General features: G+C 37.9%; 1 protein-coding gene across 3 annotated transcripts in view; it reads left to right on the top strand.

Moving 5' to 3' along the window:
• LOC127444922 (glypican-5-like) overlaps window positions 1-23528 on the top strand; it is a 339370-nt gene that overhangs the window by 102700 nt on the left and 213142 nt on the right. For all 3 annotated transcript variants that reach the window (XM_051704584.1, XM_051704586.1, XM_051704585.1), the window contains exons 3-5: window positions 4415-5109; window positions 11153-11289; window positions 13104-13229. In XM_051704584.1, coding sequence (XP_051560544.1) covers window positions 4415-5109; window positions 11153-11289; window positions 13104-13229 — 958 coding nt within the window. The remainder of the gene's footprint in view (window positions 1-4414; window positions 5110-11152; window positions 11290-13103; window positions 13230-23528) is intronic.

Below are 23528 nucleotides of genomic sequence, written 5' to 3'. Positions count from 1 at the left end.
CAGCAGTCTTCCCCATGATTGTGTAGCCTAGTGAACCAAACTGAGAGACCATTTTGAAGGCTCAGGAAAACTTTGCAGGTGTTTTGAGTTGATTAGCTGATTGGCATGTCACCATATTCTAATTTTTTGAGATAGTGAATTGGTGGGTTTTTGTTAAATGTGAGCCAAAATCATCACAATTAAAAGAACCAAAGACTTAAACTACTTCAGTCTGTGTGCATTGAATTTATTTAATACACGAGTTTCACAATTTGAGTTGAATTACTGAAAAAAATGAACTTTTCCACGACATTCTAATTTATTGAGATGCACCTGTATATATATATAGATATATACACTACCGGTCAAAACACTTGACTGAAATGTTTCTCATGATCTTAAAAATATTTTGATCTGAAGGCATATGCTTAAATGTTTGAAATTAGTTTTGTTGACAAAAATATAATTGTGCCACCGTATTAATTTATTTCATTATAAAACTAAAATGTAATTAAAATTGATGACTTGGACCAAATAATAAAGAAAAGCAGCCAATAAGTGCCCAACATAGATGGGAACTCCTTCAATACTGTTTAAAAAGCATCCCAGGTTGATACCTCAAGAAGTTGGTTGAGAAAATGTCAAGAGTACATGTCTGAAAATTCTAGGCAAAGGGTGACTACTTTGAAGATGCTAAAATATAACACAGTTTTGATTTATTTTGGATTTTGTTTAGTCATAACATAATTCCCATAGTTCCATTTATGTTATTCCATAGTTTTTCTGACTTTACTATTATTCTAAAATGTGGAAAAAAAAAAAGTATAATAAAGAATGAGTAAGTGTTTCAAAACTTTTGACCGGTTGTGTGTGTGTGTATGTGTATGTGTGTGTGTGTGTGTATATATATATATATATATATATATATATATATATATATATATATATATATATATTGTTTAATAAATAATATAATAAATATAATAGTTTTTATGATTTATGCATCAATTAATCAATTCAATTTCGTAACAAAATTCCATCAAATTGATGTGTAATTTAACAAAATTAAATTAATAAAACTTAAAAAATTTTGTTTTCTTTTTATTTTATTTTGTTGAATGTCACTTAATTTTTAACTAAATTAAATTGATAAAACTTTGTATATTTATTTTTATTTTTGATTTGTTTTGTTTTATTTTGTTATTTAATTCAATTTGATGGAATATTGTTATGAAATTAAAATGTGTTAGCTAGGGCCCTATTTTAAGAGCACTATAATATATATGCCCAAAGTCAGTGGGCATGGCCATGAAGTTTTGTTTTTTTCATGCTAGCATGCGCTAAGTCTAGGCGCAAGTGGGTTGGCAAAGTTGCGCGTGCGAAGCGCTAATGGGCTGGGTCAAGTGCAATTTAATTTGGAGGTTCTTCTACAGTTATTGCACCATCTGCGTCCTATTATATAGTCCATACCCTGTTAAGCAACATCAGTATAAACAAAGACTAATAAGAAGTTAGTGTTGTGTAAATGGCTATACGCAATGAATTAAAATAATAGATAAATTGTCTTATGTTCTTTTGTGCATTAATTGTGTCCTTGTTGAATGTCAGGAATATTTCTATGAAAGTGACATCCTCCTTTTATACACATGGAAAAATGTGATTCTGGTCAGGATTTGGATGTAGGCTGTGTTAAATTGTTGAGGATGTAAATATTAGTAATCATGTTGATCAAATAACACAAATCATGGCTAGCATTAGCAGTGATTGTATTGGCATTCCAGATTAGGCTGTGCATTTTAGAAAAATAGTTAATGGGCAGCAATGCAAAAAAAAAAAAAAAAAAAAAAAAATATATATATATATATATATATATATATATATATATATATATATATATATATATATATATATATATATATATATATATATATATATATATATATATATATATATTAGTATATTATGTATATCTACTGTATATTATGTGTATGTTACAACATTTTACAATGTTTCTACTTCGCTTCATGTTGGCGTTGTATAAGAGGGGATGCAGGATCTCTGTGCAGATTGTTTTCCCTTATGTAGTTTTAGGGGCTTGTAAAAAGCGTGGCAAGGATATTGCAAACTCTGCATGTCTTGCTCTGTCCACAGACAAAAGAATGAAACAGGAAATTGAATGTCCTGTGAAGTTAATCCTGTAAACAGGCATCAGGTTACGTCTGCTTATCTGTCCATTCCTTTGTCTCCCTGTCTGTCTTCCTTGTCCTTCACAGTAAAGACTTATGTTTGTCCTCCTTATTTTCCAAAAGAAAGGTCATAATATAGCTCTATTTTATTTTATTTTATTTTGTAAATAATTCAATATGATTACAATTACTATTATTTTTAATTTTCTAATTTGAAAAAGGGTCACATCTCATTTTTTATAGTTAATTTTTCCCTTGATGTCCACTTATAATGGTAGTATTTTTTTATTTATTGCACACACACACAAAAAAAAAAAATCTGACATCAAAAATTTCAGAAGACTCAAATGAGATGTTTTTGCAGCTCAGTTTCAATAAATGGCCTTTCTTAGTTCTTTAAGTTACATTATGTTTTTATAATACAATAAACTCTATTATCTCAAAAGACCAAGGAACATTTTATTCATTGTGATATGACCCCTTTAAAAATAGATTATTGACTCTGTATTCAAGCAAATTAGTTTGTTTATATTCATGAAAATATATTGCTTGAGTCCGAGAGTTACTTGATTGTTTCACAAGAACAATAAACAGAATAAAACCCAAGGAAGAAACCCTATTATGACTACAATAGATCTGTTGTTAAGAACACAATGCACATTTCCAACGTAATGTTCGCTGAGTCAGTTGTGTATACATTACATTTTAATTAGTGCTGAGTGTTTAACATACCCCAAGTTGATTTTAGGCATCAAACAGTGATAGAGATTAAAAAAGACTATGTGCTCTATGCTCTTTAAAGTGAGATATTTAAAGTGCTTCAAGGGATCAATGCATCCTTGTATCTTCAAGCTTTCTCTCCGTCTTATGTACTACTTTCACTCTTTCTATCTGCGGGAGCTCATCGCCGAGGGAGACCGCGGCCGGCTCTGATGCCTCGCTCTGTCTGGACTCAGGAAGCTCTTTAGATCTCTTTGCAGACAGATACAAAAGTATTTAATATTGGGCTAGCCTGCAGGAATGGCCATTCTCTGCTTTGCTGCTTTCAAAGGGAAGAGACTTATTTTTGTAGCGTGATTTTTCAGACTCAAGCATACTACCAGGGCCCCCTTTTGAAAGGTTGGGCAATGCAGCGCTTGATATTTCAAGAAAGCCACCAATTTTATGACATTTTTATTCAAATACCGTAGGTATATTGAATGATATCAAACTAGCATAGTACTTGAAACTTTTCGTTTCAATAATTGCAAGAAATTTTCAAGTCAGCATGACATAAAAAAGGGGTTGTTTAAATACACCAAGGCTTTGTAATGATGCAGAAGTTTAGAACAAACTTCAAAATGGTGCAGAGACAATATGGACAACATTGAAAAAAGCTGGACACATCTGAATCCACATGACCCAAGTAATGCAAAGAGAATTCCATTATTTTAGGCCAAATAATTTAAATTACTTGACCTCCAGGTGGCATGATCATTTAAATTTAAATTGAACATTTTTAATTTTATGCTGGTTAATGCAGTAATGTTGACTGCAATAATAGCAAATATTGGCAGATTGAAAAGAAGCATTACGATTGGGATACTTGGAGATGCTCTCGAGGGTGATCTTGATCTTCAGTCATTATTATGTTGGCTTGACAAAGTCTGTTATTCTACAGACTTGGTTTAGGGTTTTTCCAAAATCCCCAAACCAAGACCAAAATTATATGTTGTAACTCCTCCTAGAGCTTTAAAACTACATCCACTTGGCACAGATCTTCAGATAGTTCAGACTCAGGCTGCTATGTCTTTTCTACCTGATTAGACTTAATGTTTGCCCAAAACGGCCAATCGGATATCCCCAAAATCCCACAGACTTCCAGTGACGGAATGTTCAAATTGGCCAAAACTCAAGTCATAGATTTGTGATTTTGATCCGGCCGTCTGTCCATCCGGCCAACCGAAAACACCCTTGCAACCACTTAGTAATGCTTTGTTTGTCTGACTTTCTGTCTGATTGTAAGGCCTGTATAATCTTTAAACTTCAAGCTGTTAAAACTATTTTACACAAGGCTTTGTCAAGTCAACCAAAAAGGTTCTTTTTATCTAGTTGCCCTATATTCTTTTTTCTGAACATCTGTTTGACATGAAAAATGTATGATTATGAAAGAAAATGGGTTGCAAATATTGACTTTGAGCAAAACAAATAAGCGATAATTCAGAATAATTCCTTGATCTGTCTCTCTAATTATGTTTTTCTTCCTCCAGAAACTGTCGAGTCTTTGGTGCGTCAGGCGGAAAACCACACCCATGCTGTCCTCCTACACACCTACAGAGATCTGGCCAATCATGCGGCGCCCCCTGTTGGTGAGTTCTTCACGGACATTGGCCTCTTCGTGTTGGGTTCTGAGTTCAGCCTGGAAGAAGCTTCACAACGTTTTTTCGATGCCCTCTTCCCTCTTGTTTACGAGCAATTGGTCGAGCCAGGTCTCTCCCGCTTGGCTCCTGCATACGCGGAATGCGTCCGCGCGGCCTCTCGGGACCTGGCGCCTTATGGCGGGGCCCCGGGCCGCCTCGCCGCACACATCTCCCATGCCTCGTTGCCCGGCCGGGTGTTTCTTCAAGCTCTTCACTTGGGCGTAGAGGTCATCAACACTACCAACCATGTTCAGCTTAGTCGCGAATGTAGACGTGGCTTACTACGGATGAACTACTGCCCGCACTGCCAGGGCATGACCGCTAGCAAGCCCTGCATGGGCTACTGCCTCAATGTGTTCAGAGGGTGTCTAGCCAGCCTGGCCGAGGTGGATTCCCATTGGAGGGAGTTTGTGCGCTCATTAGAAAATGTTTCCACCCGCATGCATGGAACCCAGGACCTGGAACAGGTGCTTTTGGGAGTGCATGGACTGGTGGGAGATGCAGTGGCGCATGCACAGAGAAATGGACTTCGACTTTCAGCACAGGTAAGCAGGTTATCTAGAGGATGGGGTAGGTGGTGAAGGTTTGATCTAAACCATAGGTTGTTCCTTGTTAAAGGGCAATTCTGCCCTGTAAATGCAAAATGCATAACTACATTTTGTCACAACTGATTTACAATTGTTTTCAGTTTGCAAACTTCATTGTTTCATACATTGTATGTAGTACTAGAGAGCATTTTCGAAGGTGCCCGTTTTCAGTGGAGGCCATTCCAGGCCACATCTAAACTAATACATTTCTGGTTGAAAACACATTGATTTTGCAACACTTAGCCTCCAGAGTCGGGCAGTAGTAACTAAAAGTAATGATGCTACTAAATTACCATACTTTTTCAGTAGCCTTACAGTAGCTCAGCTATTTTCACAGTAGTGTGGCTTTTCCATTAACAAGCTACTTTTTCCAGTTAGTAGTGCTACACATTTGTCACATGCGCATGAGAGATTAATACTATTGATAGGATTGAAACATTCAAGAGAGTAATACAAAGCGCTCACCTAAACCATCCTCTTTCTCTCTCATGAAGCGCAGGGAAAACCAAATAATTTAAGTGAATCAGTTCTGAAAAATTATTCTGTCTTCATTTACTCACAGAATTTCCAATTTTGAATGAATAATTTTCTTCATGCCAGAATACTGCCCTGTGCATTTTTGCTCTACACTAAAAAGTTCCCAAACTGCTGTCTTAAAACCCATTTTGTAACTACTGTTTGGACAGAGTAGAATGCAGTATGTCCTGAACACAAGTTGCTTGCAAAAACAAATGCCATGCTGCAGCCAGCTTGCCCAGAACATTCTTCAAATACTCTCCAAACAGAATGAGTGGGATTGAGCAGTGATCTGGCTTCATGCAAATGTAATTTGTCTGAAATAATAGTGAGCTTCTGTTAGATCTAGTAAGCTTGTTTTCACAAAATCTTGTGCTGATCTTCTATATGTTTTTGTACCTTGCAAACATAAACATTTGAATTAAAGTGATGTGTTCAACATTGTTGTTATGAATTCTGCTAATTTAAACTAGTCGCCAAGTAGGGCTGGGCAATGAAAACAATCTCAATATTTAATGCGAAAACAATCCATGATGATAAGCTTTTGAGTAATTTTCAATATTTAACCTATGTTCTACATCTAAACGATCAGGTTCTTGTCACAAAAAATGCAAGCAGTTTGGCTTTCTCAGACTGTGCCAAGTTACCAACGTTAGCTGCCTTGCTAACGATTAGACTACGCCAATCACCACGATCCGGGTCCAGGCCCCAGATTGATTCCTTCATTACCGCAAGAATTCATGACGATGGTTGTGCCCTTTCATCGTCTCTAGTGAGCAGGGCGACAAAACAACAGTGCTGTGTACACCAGCTCCGCTGTATTCTTGAATATTTTTCTCTAGCACCACTTCATTTATGCGATGTCCCTCTCCATGCGCGTCTTCATCCACTTTTCCCTGCATTTGAGTAGACATGAGGCGCCCCATAATTTAACGTGGTTCCAGAGCGCCTTTAGACCATAACGTTTTTTTCCCTTCTAAATTTAGCTTTATTAATCAACATTTTACAAGCCTTTAATAATAAACAAATACGTTTATGTTCTAATTTTGTGAAAATTAATCAGATGTCGTCATCTCTGGCAAGGAAAGACAAAGTATTAGTTGAAGTATTAGCTCACTTTAATGAAAATATAAAAATGGTCCATTCAGACTTTTACATTTTGAAAATTTTTCTCTCAGGGGATACCCCTGAACCCCCCACAGTATCATTCCTCTGTCACAAGGGATTCTATGCCTCCATACTTGGGTATCTGAATGTAAAGTAATATAAAAATATATTATTTGAATGTAAAAATATTCAAACAAATACTGGACTGCTGTCATTATGCTTCAAAACGAACAGATGATCTTTTAACATTCATATTCAACTACACTCGATTGACAAACTTTATAAAATATTTAAATATTTTGGTAGAAGATCCCTCAGACCCCACTGCTTTGGCTGACTCTGGGCCCCCAATGCAGTTTTGTAGAGACTATTTTTACTGTTTACGATTATTTATTATTCATCTTCTGCCAACTTGAAAAAAAAAAAAAAAAGAAAAAGAAAAGTGCAATGTACAAATGTATATCGTGATAAATATCGATATCGAACAATATGATCGAATATTGTGATAATATTTTTGACCATATCACCTAGCCCTATTGCCAAGGTACTGTTATTTACTTGGCTAAAGCAGATTAGGTTTTGTCAAAATTGTGAGAATAATTTTAAAAATAAATTCATAAAATCAGTAACGTTTTGCATCATTTTCTAGCAAAGCTAGTTTTTTTGGTAAAGAAAACAACATTGAACTAAAAAATATAAATTCCTTGCACACAAAATGCATTGCTGAAAATGCAATTTTTTTTTGTGATGGGGTCAGTGAACATGTTAGCAAGGCAAGTACAAATCTGAACTACTGACCCCTGTATAGAAATAGAATGTCACAGTAAACATTGAAACTACAGTGGCCCCAAACAGATTTTGACAGTTAAGCCATGGTTACAGTATAAATGTCTAAATGTCATTGCATTAGATAACAAAAGTGGCATTTATTTTAAAGAAAGATGGCACTAGCACACTTTTTAGGGAAAACGAGGTAAAATATAAAAAAAAAATTTTAACCCTAGAATGCCCCGCATATTAGGATGTAACTTCACCCCCTGTAAATGCATTTGTCAGTCATAAAAAGGCCCAGGTGAAATCTAGATGCTTATTCTTTATCAAACTAATTTAGTTCAGGAAGATGAACTCTAATGATAATTTTATTAGTAATTAAAATCTTTGAATAGTTGATATGTCTTTTATTCACTTTGAAGAGTTTCAGACACATTAGCCCCTTTCACACATACAGCCTTTTCCAGGAAATGTACTGCATTTTTCAGATCAGAGGTCATGTGTGAACACAACCTTTTTGAAAATGCTGGTCAATTTTGCTCTGGCAATTTCCCCTAATGAGAAGTTGTATCATTAGCTATAAATATTCATATCGATGGGATGTGTGAACAGCACATTTGGTACATTTACCGGCAAAGGGAACCCAACAATTTTCCTGTTATTTATCTGGTTGCATGATGTGTTAACGAGGCTATTGAGAATAGAGCAGGAGTTTTGGGTGAAAGTGTAAAAAAGTCTGTATAACAGAAATATGGGCAATTTCCTTGTTTGGTGGTAAAATATGAAATGTTTCAACAACTCTACCCACACAAACTCACTACCCACCAAGATGTTTTTTTTATTCATTTTATTATTTTTTTTTCTATTTTGCAGAATGACACTATATTTCTATATTACTCTATAAAGCTATATTTGTTGTTGGGAGTTGTCAGGTCTTCTGAAAAAAGAAGAGCTGCAGGTTCAAACACACTAAGAAGTGGTCCAGGAGATATTACCTTTGTGCCCATGCCGTGAACTAGGCATCTAACCTTAGATTACTCCATGTGGACTGTCCCTGTAATAGTTGTAATGTCAAGCACTTTGACATCAGCTGAATGACAACTTTATGCATGCATACTACACACAAAAATAAATGAGAACATGGTATTTAACATATTTAGTTACATAACTGTACTAAATTTGAGAATGTAAAGTGTCCTTGAGCTCTGGAAAGGTGCTATATAAATTAAACAAATTATTATTATTATTATACCAAATGCAAGATGAAAAAAAAAAAGAGATCAAAATCAATGTATAACAAAATAATAACAGTGTTAAATGTATTCAAAATGATTACAAAATATATTCAAACCCTTTGTGGTTGTCAAACATTAGTGAAACATGTTGATAATTATTGTGATGAACAACACTTTAAAAATCACCAAATCTGTGTCTCAATCAGCTCCCTAGCTCCCTGTTTTGTGAATCAATATTCCGTGAACATGAATTCAGGCACTGGCAAGGGTGTTCATCCTCTGAACATTTGAACACTTATGACACAATCACCTGTGACACGTTAACGAGCTCGCTCATTGAAGCACCATCGCTGTGTAAATGAGCCCATTGTACAAAGGTGCCATGGTTTGTTCCTTGGAGGCAGCAGATGCCCTAACCCCACCCCCATCCTAATCCTAACCATATGGAGCCTGTAAGGCAGAGCGTGATGGGAGAAAGGTGCCATATAGTTCCTGGCAGACTATTATGCTTTACAGATTCCATTAGGTTAGGATTAGGGTGGGGGCGGGGTTAGGACATCTGCTGCCTCCCAGGAACAAACCATGGCACCTTTGTACAATGGGCAAGGCAGAGGAGCCTTCCAGGAACAACATATGGCACCTTTCTCCCATCGCTGTATAAATGACATTATTGTTAATTTTCGTTTTAGATATTCAAACGTACAGTGTTATGATATCAGATAAATGGCATAAAGAAATAAGAATATATATGAGTGTATTTTAAGCCTTCTTTAAATATTTAAAAGAATGTTTCATTTTCATGGTAATTATGAATGAAAGACATTACAAAGAACATCTCTTTTAAAGAGAAAATAAGGCTTGGACTTCATAGTTTTACATTTGTGCTTGTCATCTAACGAGACATGACGGCATTTCCGGTAAAGGAACATAGGCTGCATTTCATTTCATTGCGTCCCCTTCCCTCGCAGACTTCACTCTGTCTCATGGACTCGGATGTACGTCACTGCTTACGTTGCACGAGTGTCCACTACTGGCGGAAGACGTGCAATCGGTTTAACTGGAACACCCTTAACCCTTGATCACTTGGAGCATGTTGAAGGCTGATGTCAGTTTGTGGAATTATTTAGAGATTTTTGCACCTGAGAAAACAATGTTTTCGGAGATTTATTTCAGAGGCTTATGTATAAATCTTGTTTGTTTATTTATTTATTTTTTTCATTAGAATGAATTGTTTGAAAGGATTAATACATTTTTACACAAATGAAAATGTTAACATAACAATGAACACATAGGCTACAACTGTAACTTAAACAGTTTAAGGTAGCTACAAGTATTATGCTGTTAAATCTCAATATAACTTTTCTAAACTGCTTAATTGACCTAACTTCACTTCCGTCATACATTAGAGTTGAGTGGGGGTGGGGTTTATGAAGTGCAGTCTGTTGTCACGTCACAATCGAGTTGCATTTTGGGATATTGATCTGCCTGAAGCATACATCAGAGTAGGCTCGCTCCCTTGGTCAAAATCGAGGGGTTGAGGGTCTGTCAACAGAAACATCCCTCGCTCATTAAACGAAGTGGAACGGACTTCCAAAATGGCTGCGGGGATTCCCCTGAGGGGAAGTGCTTAGGGGAGTTAGCAAGTGGATGTTAAAAGTGGAACACATCCATAGTGAGCAACGATAATCCATGGTTTTTAAGGTGCATTGTGGGATTTTTTAGGAAGCGAACGTTTCAGTGCACTGGAATGATTTGCGATTGATCCCTGATCAGTTTCCTGACTACTGAATTAGGGAGCTGATTGAGTCACTTCCCAAGACACCAGCAAAATCACTGAGCAAAAGTGGCTCAGAGAAGTAAAAAAGCTCAGAACTTAAAAGGTAATCTCAGACCAGTTTAATTTTACAATCTGGACCCAGACCATCAGAGAATCATACTTTGCTATAAAACTTTTTTCAGAGGCAACCTCAGTCTGAATGCAGTCTTCACAAAAAAAAAAAAAAAAAAAAAAAAACGGCATCATCTAGTGGTTGCTTACTGACACTACAAGTACATCAACCTACCTTTTGACCTGTCAGATTAGCTAATGTAGCGCAAGCCATCACACTGCCGGTTTAGCGCAGTTAGTTTTGTGAAAAAAAGTACCATCATTTGTTAGCAGATGACTGAGATATCTTGTATCTATATTACATATTCACTTGCCTTGGACACAATGGTGATGAAACATCACTTGCTCTTTATGAGAATTGAACCAGCAACCTTCTAGTTACCAGCCCACTGATAGTTTTTAAGCCTGCTATGAAATCTCTTTGTGTTTAACCTCATGCTTTAAGATATCAGTAAGTGTGACAGTTGGCATCTGAATTCTGCAGGTACACAAGGTGTGTGGTCACCCCAACAGACAGCCGGAACAGGCAAGCAGTGTTCAACATGGCAACCGTGGCAGAGACTCGATACCTCTTAAAGGGCCGGTCAGAAACACAGAAGACACCCTCAGCATCATGAGGAAGTAAGTGTGAGAAAAAGTCATACATTTGAATAAGTAATTTTTAAAGGCATACATTTTAAAAGTAACTCTTTTTAAATTATTAAATACTTTAAAACTACAAAAATAGGGGGCCTGGGTAGCTCAGTGAGTAAAGACGCTGACTACCATCCCTGGAGTCGAGAGTTCGAATCCAGGGCGTGCTGAGTGACTCCAGCCAGGTCTCCTAAGCAACCAAATTGGCCCGGTTGCTAGGGAGGGTAGAGTCACATGGGGTAACCTCCTCGTGGTCGCTATAATGTGGTTCGCTCTCAGCTGGGCACGTGATGAGTTGTGCGTGGATGCCGCGGAGAATAGCGTGAAGTCTCCACACGTGCTATGTCTCCGCGGTAACGTGCTCAACAAGCCATGTGATAAGATATGATAGTCGGATTGATAGTCTCAGACATGGAGGCAACTGAGATTCGTCCTCTGCCACCCGGATTGAGGCGAGTCACTACGCCACCACGAGGAGTTAGAGCGCATTGGGAATTGGGCATTCCAAATTGAGGAGAAAGGGGAGAAAAAAATAAATAAAAATAAAATAATAACTACAGAAATACACTAACACTTTTGTGCTTGCAAAGTGTTGTACAACCTTGCTGGAAAAAAAAGAGAGTATAAACCTGCTTAAGCTGGTCTTAGATGGTTTAGGATGGTTTAGCTGGTCTGATAGCAAGTTGGTTTCCCATCCTAACCTGGTGAAAAGTGCCCCAAATCCTTCTAAAACCAGCCAGCAGACCAGCCTGACCAAGCTGGGAGACCAGCTAAGGCCAGCAAACCAGCTTAGGTTGACTTCTACTGTTGTTTTCAACAGGGAGGGAGCATAAACATGTACATAATCAGATTCACATTTATGTATGAATACAGCAAAGAAACCATAAAATATCATATTTAAATAGAGAGCAAAAAAAAAAAAAAAAAAAGCATCTTAAAATGAATACATGTAAATGTAAGGGGCCGTTCAGACCGAACACGTTCTTGAATTGAAAGAGCTAGACAAAGTGCAACAAATGGACTAGGATGCAAATATCTCGATGTGTTTAATAAAAAAAATAAAATAAAAAAAAGGACATTCTTTTAACTTAACGCAATGCCTCAAAACAAAAACTGGATGCTGAATGAGCAGCAAGATGTGGCGCAACGGTGAAAGACATCCGTTTAGGGCATGTTTGCAGAGAAAAACATGACAAATTGGACTCAACCACACTTTCGGTGTGAACAGCCCATCGGAATAAAATGTACTGAGGAAAAGCCATCCATCCAGCTTCAATAGCTGCTTGTCCTATGCAGGGTTGCAGGTAGTGCTGGAGCCTATCCCAGCTGTCTCCGGCCGAAGGCAGGGAAACACCCTGGACATTAACACTCTCACTCACACCTATGGGCAATTTGGGGTCTCCAGTTAACTTAACCTGCATGTCTTTTTTGGACTGTGGGGGAATTCGGAGCACTCTGAGAAAACCCACATGGGGAGAACATGCAAACTCCACACAGAAAGGCCCCGTTGAGCTGGGACTCGAACCCGGGATGTACTTGCTGTGAGGCAATGCTGTCCATTGAAGAAAAGCCTTACTGAACAATTTTGTTAGTACTTCTATGTATATTATTAAGTTATAATGATGAAGGAAATTACCTTCAGTCACTGGATTTCTGTTCATATGAGTTCTGGAATTACTGCATGAGTTTTCCAAAGGAAAAATGCAAGTGTAGATGTAAACATGGAACTGCTGTGTTATTGTGCCATCTACTGGACAGATAATGAAATGTTCATTAAGACCACTTAATCTCTGTCTCTGTAGGGAGTTTATAAACAGTTTGCGTCTGTATCGCACATTCTACGGTGGCCTGGCGGATCAGCTGTGTGTGAGTGAACTCGCCTCTGGAGACGGACTGGCCTGCTGGAACGGTGCAGATGTTGTCAAAAGGTAAATGTCTGAAATCTTCCTTTCAGACCTTGCAAGTCTTTGCCTTTTCATTTCTTCTGCCTGTAGCTGTAATTATTCTCACGTATGTCCATAACCATCTCATATGTCATGCACCTTTTGCTGTTAACTTTTTTAACGTGTGAAAAATTACCACTTTTTATTTATTTTTTTTTTTTTGATATAAAGTGTTTCATTTAGAATGAAGCAGTACTTGCTCTTTAAGATTTGAGACTTGATTTGGATGGCATGGGACATTTTACAGTTTGACTGTCAATCTACCCATTTACAGTGGCCCCCAAAAAATGTATTTGAAAAGTGTTCATTTTATAATTCTTTAAAGGAATATTTTGGGGTCAATACTAGTTAAGCTTGTTTGACAGCATTTGTGGCATTATATTATATTGATTACCACAAAATAATAATAATAAGATTTTGATTTGTCCCTCCTTTTCTTAAAAAAACAAAAACATAAAAACAAACAAAATTGGGGTCACGGTGAGGCACTTACAATGGAAGTCAATGGGTAATTCATTAATGTCATTGCATTAGATAACAAACCATCACTAAGTGGCATTTTTTGGGGAAAAAAGATAGCACAAGCACATTTTTCAAGCAAAACATTTGAGAAAAAAAAAAGAAAAAAAAACGTTTCTAAGGTTTTAAATGTTAAAACAATAGTTATAGTGATCAAAAAGAAGACAAAGACACTTAAACCTAGAATATTCCAAGTGGTTGTGTAATGTATTCTGTACAGGGTTTTCATGGCATGGAAAATCAAGATTAGGAAATAATCCTTATCTACTAATTACAAATGATTCATCAGTCAAAAAGTGTCGAAAGTTTGGTCAAAAGTTTTGATGCTGTGCTTACTGAAATTCAATTCACTGCCCCAAGTGGCAGAAGTTGGAAGTGTTTTTCAACATATGGGTAGAATGTCCACAAAGTGGTGCCAAAAATTAGTTGTATTTTTAGTTGTAAATGATGTAATACAGTCAACAGGTATGCATATTTTATTAACTCTACCCACTAACCCAAACCCTAAACCTAACCATCAGTTCATTTTTATTTTTGTGAACTTGATTAATTCCTGGTTGCCACTGAACCAGATCCCTTATCAGTAGCCCAATAGGGAAATGTGTTCACAATTGAATTGATGCAAAATGTCCATTGCTGGACTGCACTTGTCAGTAATTCGGGTTCAATTTCAATGTACTTGAATTTTCGGAAACAATTTGGATTAAAACAGCTGCTAAATTACTATTTACTTACTTTTTCTCAGAACATGAATGTAAATCTGTTGTGTGTACTCAAATATCCTCTATGCCATTTTAGTCATTGCTCCTAATTCTGATGATTAAATATTTTGGGGAGTAGCTTGATTGTAACCTCGAAACCATGTATAATTTAGAAAGATCCCCTATTGCAAAGAGACCTGTGTTTGGTAACGCTCATCTGTATATATGTCGACCCATGTGAAGAGGCAGCTTGTGTAATTAATGATTTTATATCGCATTGGCCGCTGTTGGTGTCTTTCCCTCTCGCCATAAACAGCCTCATAATTGACAGGCCAGCTGTTTCCAGATCCATAGCCTCTCTCTCTCTTTCAACCCCCCCAACCAATCCATCTCTGCGCCGCAGTTATTTTACCTGGCCTGTCAGCATCCCAACACCCCCATAAACTTAGGCCCGGTGGTATTTCCTCCTAACTGTCATCCGCTGTCAACACTGCCATATGGCAGGTGGGAACATATTTCAACAAGACAGGTGGGGTGGGGCCAGGAAGCCGTCAGGATGGGTAATCGTCCATCAGTAATCCCAGACAACAGAACTGACGGCAATAACTGACCTACCATTAGTGGCGCCCTCTAATGGACCCTCAGGAATACTGGCTGTTGATGTATGTTTGAGAAAGGTTTGATCCGGGTAAAATTTACCATGGTTTTACCATTGTAATATTGTTGTAACCATGTTTTTTGCCAGAAATCATAGTTTTAATGCAGTTAAAGGGGTAGTTCACCCAAAAATGTAAATTCATCATTTTCTCACCCTCATGCCATCCCAGATGTGTATGACTTTCTTCATCAGAACACAAAGATTTTTAAAAGGATATCTCGGCTCTACTCACAATGCAATGATTGGTGATCAGACATTTGTAGCTCCAAAAAGCACATAAAGCAAACATAAAAGTAATCCATATGACTCCAGTGTTTAAATCCAAATCTTCAAAAGCGATATGATAGGTGTGTGTGAGAAACAGAACAATATTTAAGTCCTTTTTTTTTAACTCTAAATCTCCAATTTAACTTTCACTTTCAGATGTGAAAGTGAAACTGTACAGGCACCACATATGACATTCAGATGTAAAAGTGAAATTGGAGATTTAGAAAAAAAAAAGAAAAAAAAATATTTTATCTGTTTCTCACCCACACCTATCATATCGCTTCTGAAGATATATATTTAACCACTAGAGTCATATGGATTACTTTTATGTTTTTTGTGATTTTTGGAGCTACAAAGGTCTGATCACCATTCACTTATATGGACCTATATAAAACTATTTTTTTAACCACTCCACAGATTTAATATTAGCAAACTACAGTTTTGGCAAGTAATTTAGGACATCTACTTTGTGCATAACACAAGTAATTTTTACAGCAATTGTTTACAGTCAGATTGTTTCACCTTTACTTGACTATATCACAATTCCAGTGGGTCAGAAGTTTACATACACTAAGTTAACTATGTCTTTAAGCAGCTTGGAAAATTCCAGAATATGATGTCAAGCCTTTAGACAATTAGCTAATTTGCTTCTGATAGGTGGTGTTCCTGTGGATGTATTTTAAGGCCTACCTTCAAACTCTGCTTCTTTGCGTTACATCATTGGAAAATCAAACAAAATCAGGCAAGACCTCAGAAAAAATAAAAACTGAGGACCTCCACAAGTCTGGTTCATCCTTGGGAGAAATTTCCAAATGCCTGAAGGTACCACGTTCATCTGTACAATCAATAGTACGCAAGCATAAACACCATGGGACCACGCAGCCATCATACTGCTCAGGAAGGAGACACATTCTGTCTCCTAGGGATGAATGTAGTTTGTTGTGAAAAGTGCAAATCAATCCCAGAACAACAGCAAAGGACCTTGTGAAGATGCTGGAGGAAACAGTTAGACAAGTATCTATATTCACAGTAAAACAAGTCCTATATCGACACAACCTGAGAGGCTGCTCAGCAAGGAAGAAGCCACTGCTTCAAAACCACCATAAAAAAGCCAGACTACAGTTTGCAAGTGCACATGGGGACAAAGATCTTACTTTTTGGAGAAATGTCCTCTGGTCTGATGAAACAAAATGGTCATAATGACCATCGTTATGTTTGGAGAAAAAAGGTTGAGGCTTGCAAGCCGAAGAACACCATCCCAACCGTGAAGCATGGGGGTGGCAGCATCATGTTGTGGGGGTGCTTTGCTGCAGGAGGGACTGGTGCACTTCACAAAATAGATGGCATCATGAGGAAGGAAAATTATGTGGATATATTGAAGCATCTCATGACATCAGCCAGGAAGTTAAAGCTCGGTCGCAAATGGGTCTTCCAAATGGACAATGACCCCAAGCATATCCCCAAAGTTGTGGAAAAATGACTTAAGGACAACAAAGTCAAGGTGTTGGAGTGGCCATCACAAAGCCCTGACCTCAGTCCGATAGAAAATTTGTGGGCAGAACTGAAAAAGCATGTGCGAGCAAGTAGGTCTACAAACCTGACTCAGTTACACCAGTTCTGTCTGGAGGAATGGGCCAAAATTCCAGCAACTTACTGTGAGAAGCTTGTGGAAGGCTTCCCAAAATGTTTGACCCAAGTTAAACAATTTAAAGGCAATGCTACCAAATACTAACAAAGTGTATGTAAACTTCTGACCCACTGGGAATGTGATGAAAGAAATAAAAGCTGAAATAATTCTCTCTGCCAATATTCTGACATTTCACAATCTTAAAATAAAGTAGTGATCCTAACTGACAGTGAATATTTTCTACGATTAAATATCAGGAATTATGAGAAACTGAGTTTAAATGTATTAGCTAAGGTGTATGTAAACTTCTGACTTCAACTGTATCTATCGCAAAGAAGTGCAGAGAAGATGCTTTTTTGCTATGTACACTTTTTGTAAATAGCATCTATCGCAATGAAATTAGCCTCTGTCTTGAAAGAATTTGACAGCAAAAATGCTTTTACTGGAAATGTGGTGACAACCCTTGTATAAGTAAAATCATTAGGATTATTGATGTCAATCAGTTTATATATTCATAAAAATTATGAGAAAAATCTTGATTTTACTTCATGATAAATCTACTAAAGATCAAAGTATGTAAGGGTGAACTCTGAAACATTAGAATTAATCATGACTGGATTTTACCCAATTTAAAAACAAAAAACAAAACAACAACAACAACAAAATGTATTATATAACAAAACATATCATTTCTATATTATGTTATTTATGTTAAATTATAAATGAATTATACAGTATAAATAGTATGTATTTATATGTATAATCTACTAATCTGTGTGATTTATCTACTTTTTAAATCATAATGATAACAAATCACCCAAATGGCCCTGATCAAAAGTTTACATACCCTTGAATGTTTGGCCTTGTTACAGACACACAAGGTGACACACGCAGGTTTAAATGGCAATTAAAGGTTAATTTCCACACCTGTGGCTTTTTAAATTGCAATTAGTGTCTGTGTATAAATAGTCAATGAGTTTGTTAGCTCTCACTTGGATGCACTGAGCAGGCTAGATACTGAGCCATGGGGAGCAGAAAAGGCCTGTCAAAAGACCTGCGTAACAAGGTAATGGAACTTTATAAAGATGGAAAAGGATATAAAAAGATATCCAAAGCCTTGAAAATGCCAGTCAGTACTGTTCAATCACTTATTAAGAAGTGGAAAATTCAGGGATCTCTTGATACCAAGCCAAGGTCAGGTAGACCAAGAAAGATTTCAGCCACAACTGCCAGAAGAACTGTTCGGGATACAAAGCAAAACCCACAGGTAACCTCAGGAGAAATACAGGCTGCTCTGGAAAAAGACGGTGTGGTTGTTTCAAGGAGCACAATATGACGATACTTGAACAAAAATGAGCTGCATGGTCGAGTTGCCAGAAAGAAGCTTTTACTGCACCAGTGCCACAAAAAAGCCCAGTTACAATATGCCCGACAACACCTTGACATGCCTCGCAGCTTCTGGCACACTGTAATTTGGAGTGACGAAACCAAAATAGAGCTTTATGGTCACAACAATAAGCGCTATGTTTGAAGAGGGGTCAACAAGAATACCATCCCCACTGTGAAGCATGGTGGTGGCTCACTGATGTTTTGGGGGTGTGTGAGCTATAAAGGCATGGGGAATCTTGTGAAAATTGATGGCAAGATGAATGCAGCATGTTATCAGAAAATACTGGCAGACAATTTGCATTCTTCTGCACGAAAACTGCGCATGGGACGCTCTTGGACTTTCCAGCACAACAATGACCCTAAGCACAAGGCCAAGTTGACCCTCCAGTGGTTATAGCAGAAAAAGGTGAAGGTTCTAGAGTGGCCATCACAGTCTCCTGACCTTAATATCATCGAGCCACTCTGGGGAGATCTCAAACGTGCGGTTCATGCAAGACGACCAAAGAATTTGCATGACCTGGAGGCATTTTGCCAAGACAAATGGGCAGCTATACCACCTGCAAGAATTTGGGGCCTCATAGTCAAATATTTCAAAAGACTACATGCTGTCATTAATGCTAAAGGGGCAATACACAGTATTAAGAACTAAGGGTATGCAGACTTTGAACAAGGGTCGTTTCATTTTTTTCTTGGTTACCATGTTTTGTTTTATGATTGTGCCATTCTGTTATAACCTACAGTTGAATATGAATCCCATAAGAAATAAAAGATATGTGTTTTGCCTGCTCACTCACGTTTTCTTTAAAAATGGTACATATATTACCAATTCTCCAAGGGTATGCAAACTTTTGAGCACAACTGTATATATAAACTCAGCAAAAAAAAGAAATGTCCCTTTTTCAGTACTGTATTTTAAAGATAATTAAAAAAAAAAAATCCAAATAACTTTACAGATCTTTTTTGTAAAGGGTTTAAACAATGTTTCCCATGTTTGTTCAACGAACCATAAACAATTAATGAACATGCACCTGTGGAATGGTCATTAAGACACTAACAGCTTACAGACAGTAGGCAATTAAGGTCTCAGTTATAAAAACTTAGGACACTAAAGAGACCTTTCTACTGACTCTGAAAAACACCAAAAGAAAGATGCCCAGGGTCCCTGCTCATCTGCGTGAACGTGCCTTAGGCATGCTGCATGGAGGCATGAGGACTGCACATGTGGCCAGGACAATAAATTGCAATGTCCGTACTGTGAGACGCCTAAGACAGCAATACAGGGAGACAGGAAGGACAGCTGATCATCCTCACAGTGGCAGACCATGTGTAACAACACCTGCACAGGATCTGTACATCCGAATATCACACCTGCGGAACAGGTACAGGATGGCAACAGCAACTGCCCGAGTTACACCAGGAACACACAATCCCTCCATCAGTGCTCAGACTGTCCACAATAGGCTGAGAGAGGCTGGACTGAGGGCTTGTAGGCCTGTTGCAAGGCAGGTCCTTACCAGACATCACCGGCAACAACGTCACTAATGGACCAGACAGGACTGGCAAAAAGTGCTCTTCACTGACGAGTCGCGGTTTTGTCTCACCAGGGGTGATGGTCGGACTCGTGTTTATCGTCCAAGGAATGAGCATTATTCCGAGGCCTGTACTCTGGAGCGGGATCGATTTGGAGGTGGATGGTCCATCATGGTCTGGGGCGGTGTGTCACAGCATCATCGGACTGAGCTTGTTGTCATTGTAGGCAATCTCAATGCTGTGCGTTACATGGAAGCTATCCTCCTCCCTCATGTGGTATCCTTCCTGCAGGCTCATTCTGGCCACCAGCCATACTGCTCGTCCTGTGCATGATTTCCTGCAAGACAGGAATGTCAGTGTTCTGCCATGGCCAGCGAAGAGCCCAGATCTCAATCCCATTGAACATGTCTGGGACCTGTTGGATCAGAGGGTGAGGGCTAGGGCCATTCCCCCCAGAAATGTCTGGGAACTTGCAAATGCCTTGGTGGAAGAGTGTGGTAACATCTCACAGCAAGAACTGGCAAATCCGGTGCAGTCCATGAGGAGGAGATGCACTGCAGTACTTAATGCAGCTGGTGGACACACCAGATACTGAATGTTACTTTTGATTTTGACCCCCCCTTTGTTCAGGGACACATTATTTCATTTCTGTTAGTCACATGTCTGTGAAACTTGTTCAGTTTATGTCTTATTTATTGAATGTTTTTATGTTCATACAAATATTTACATGTTTAGTTTGCTGAAAATAAAAGCAGTTGAAACTGAGAGGACGTTTCTTTTTTTGCTGAGTTTATATAGCAAAGTACGTAAGACTCTCAAACATTAAAATTAATTAATTAATTGACTGGATTTTACACCATTAATACAAATAACAGTATCTCTATATTAAGCTATATATATATATATATATATATATATACAGGTGCATCTCAATAAATTAGAATGTCGTGGAAAAGTTCATTTATTTCAGTAATTCAACTCAAATTGTGAAACTCGTGTATTAAATAAATTCAATGCACACAGACTGAAGTAGTTTAAGTCTTTGGTTCTTTTAATTGTGATGATTTTGGCTCACATTTAACAAAAACCCACCAATTCACTATCTCAAAAAATTAGAATACATCATAAGACCAATAAAAAAAACATTTTTAGTGAATTGTTGGCCTTCTGGAAAGTATGTTTATTTACTGTATATGTACTCAATACTTGGTAGGGGCTCCTTTTGCTTTAATTACTGCCTCAATTCGGCGTGGCATGGAGGTGATCAGTTTGTGGCACTGCTGAGGTGGTATGGAAGCCCAGGTTTCTTTGACAGTGGCCTTCAGCTCATCTGCATTTTTTGGTCTCTTGTTTCTCATTTTCCTCTTGACAATACCCCATAGATTCTCTATGGGGTTCAGGTCTGGTGAGTTTGCTGGCCAGTCAAGCACACCAACACCATGGTCATTTAACCAACTTTTGGTGCTTTTGGCAGTGTGGGCAGGTGCCAAATCCTGCTGGAAAATGAAATCAGCATCTTTAAAAAGCTGGTCAGCAGAAGGAAGCATGAAGTGCTCCAAAATTTCTTGGTAAACGGGTGCAGTGACTTTGGTTTTCAAAAAACACAATGGACCAACACCAGCAGATGACATTGCACCTCAAATCATCACAGACTGTGGAAACTTAACACTGGACTTCAAGCAACTTGGGCTATGAGCTTCTCCACCCTTCCTCCAGACTCTAGGACCTTGGTTTCCAAATGAAATACAAAACGTGCTCTCATCTGAAAAGAGGACTTTGGACCACTGGGCAACAGTCCAGTTCTTCTTCTCCTTAGCCCAGGTAAGACGCCTCTGATGTTGTCTGTGGTTCAGGAGTGGCTTAACAAGAGGAATACGACAACTGTAGCCAAATTCCTTGACACGTCTGTGTGTGGTGGCTCTTGATGCCTTGACCCCAGCCTCAGTCCATTCCTTGTGAAGTTCACCCAAATTCTTGAATCGATTTTGCTTGACAATCCTCATAAGGCTGCGGTTCTCTCGGTTGGTTGTGCATCTTTTTCTTCCACACTTTTTCCTTCCACTCAACTTTCTGTTAACATGCTTGGATACAGCACTCTGTGAACAGCCAGCTTCTTTGGCAATGAATGTTTGTGGCTTACCCTCCTTGTGAAGGGTGTCAATGATTGTCTTCTGGACAACTGTCAGATCAGCAGTCTTCCCCATGATTGTGTAGCCTAGTGAACCAAACTGAGAGACCATTTTGAAGGCTCAGGAAACCTTTGCAGGTGTTTTGAGTTGATTAGCTGATTGGCATGTCACCATATTCTAATTTTTTGAGATAGTGAATTGGTGGGTTTTTGTTAAATGTGAGCCAAAATCATCACAATTAAAAGAACCAAAGACTTAAACTACTTCAGTCTGTGTGCATTGAATTTATTTAATACACGAGTTTCACAATTTGAGTTGAATTACTGAAATAAATGAACTTTTCCACGACATTCTAATTTATTGAGATGCACCTGTATATACTGTACATATACACCTGCAGCCAAAAGTTTGGAATAATGTACAGATTTTGCTCTTATGGAAAGAAATTGGTACTTTTATTCACCAAAGTGGCATTCAGCTGATCACAATGTATAGTCAGGACATTAATAACATGAAAAATTACTATTACAAACATTTTCAGAACTTCTTAAACTACTTCTCATCAAAAACCTCCATGTGCAGCAATGACAGCTTTGCAGATCCTTGGCATTCTAGCTGTCAGTTTGTCCAGATTCTCAGCTGACATTTCACCTCATGCTTCCTGTAGCACTTGCCATAGATGTGGCTGTCTTGTTGAGCACTTCTCACACACCTTACAGTCTAGCTGATCCCACAAAAGCTCAATGGGGTTAAGATACATAACACTCTTTTCCAATTATCTGTTGTCCAATGTCTGTGTTTCTTTGCCCACTCTAAACTTTTCTTTTTGTTTTTCAAAACGAATTAAATGAAGCTGTCAGCTGAGGATATGCGAGGCGTCTGTTTCTCAAGCTAGAGACTCTGATGTACTTATCCTCTTGTTAAGTTGTACATCTGGCCTTCCACATCTCTTTCTGACCTTGTTAGAACCAGTTGTCCTTTGTCTTTGAAGACTGCAGTGTTCACCTATGTATGAAATCTTCAGTTTTTTGGCAATTTCAAGCATTGTATAACCTTAATTCCTGTTTCTTTTTTGCCATTTTTGACCTAATATTGACCTTAAGACATGCCAGTCTATTGCATACTGTGGCAACTCAAAAACAAACACAATATTAAGCTTAATTTAATGAACCAAATAGCTTTCAACTGTGTTTGATATAATGGCAAGTGATTTTCTAGTACCAAATTAGCAATTTAGCATGATTACTTAAGGATAAGATGTTGGAGTGATGGCTGCTGGAAATGGGGCCTGTCTACATTTGATCAAAAATGTTTTTTTTTGTTTTTATTTGTTTTTTAAAATAGTGATGGTGCTGTTTACATCAGTAATGTCCTGACTATGCTTTGTGATCAGTTGAATGCCACTTGAATTAAAGTAACAATTTCCTTCCGAAACAGCAAAGTCTGTACATTATTCCAAACTTT

Source organism: Myxocyprinus asiaticus, chromosome 8 (genome assembly GCF_019703515.2).
Source record: "Myxocyprinus asiaticus isolate MX2 ecotype Aquarium Trade chromosome 8, UBuf_Myxa_2, whole genome shotgun sequence".
Lineage (NCBI taxonomy): Eukaryota > Metazoa > Chordata > Actinopteri > Cypriniformes > Catostomidae > Myxocyprinus > Myxocyprinus asiaticus.
This window is presented reverse-complemented; position numbering and strand designations above follow the sequence as displayed.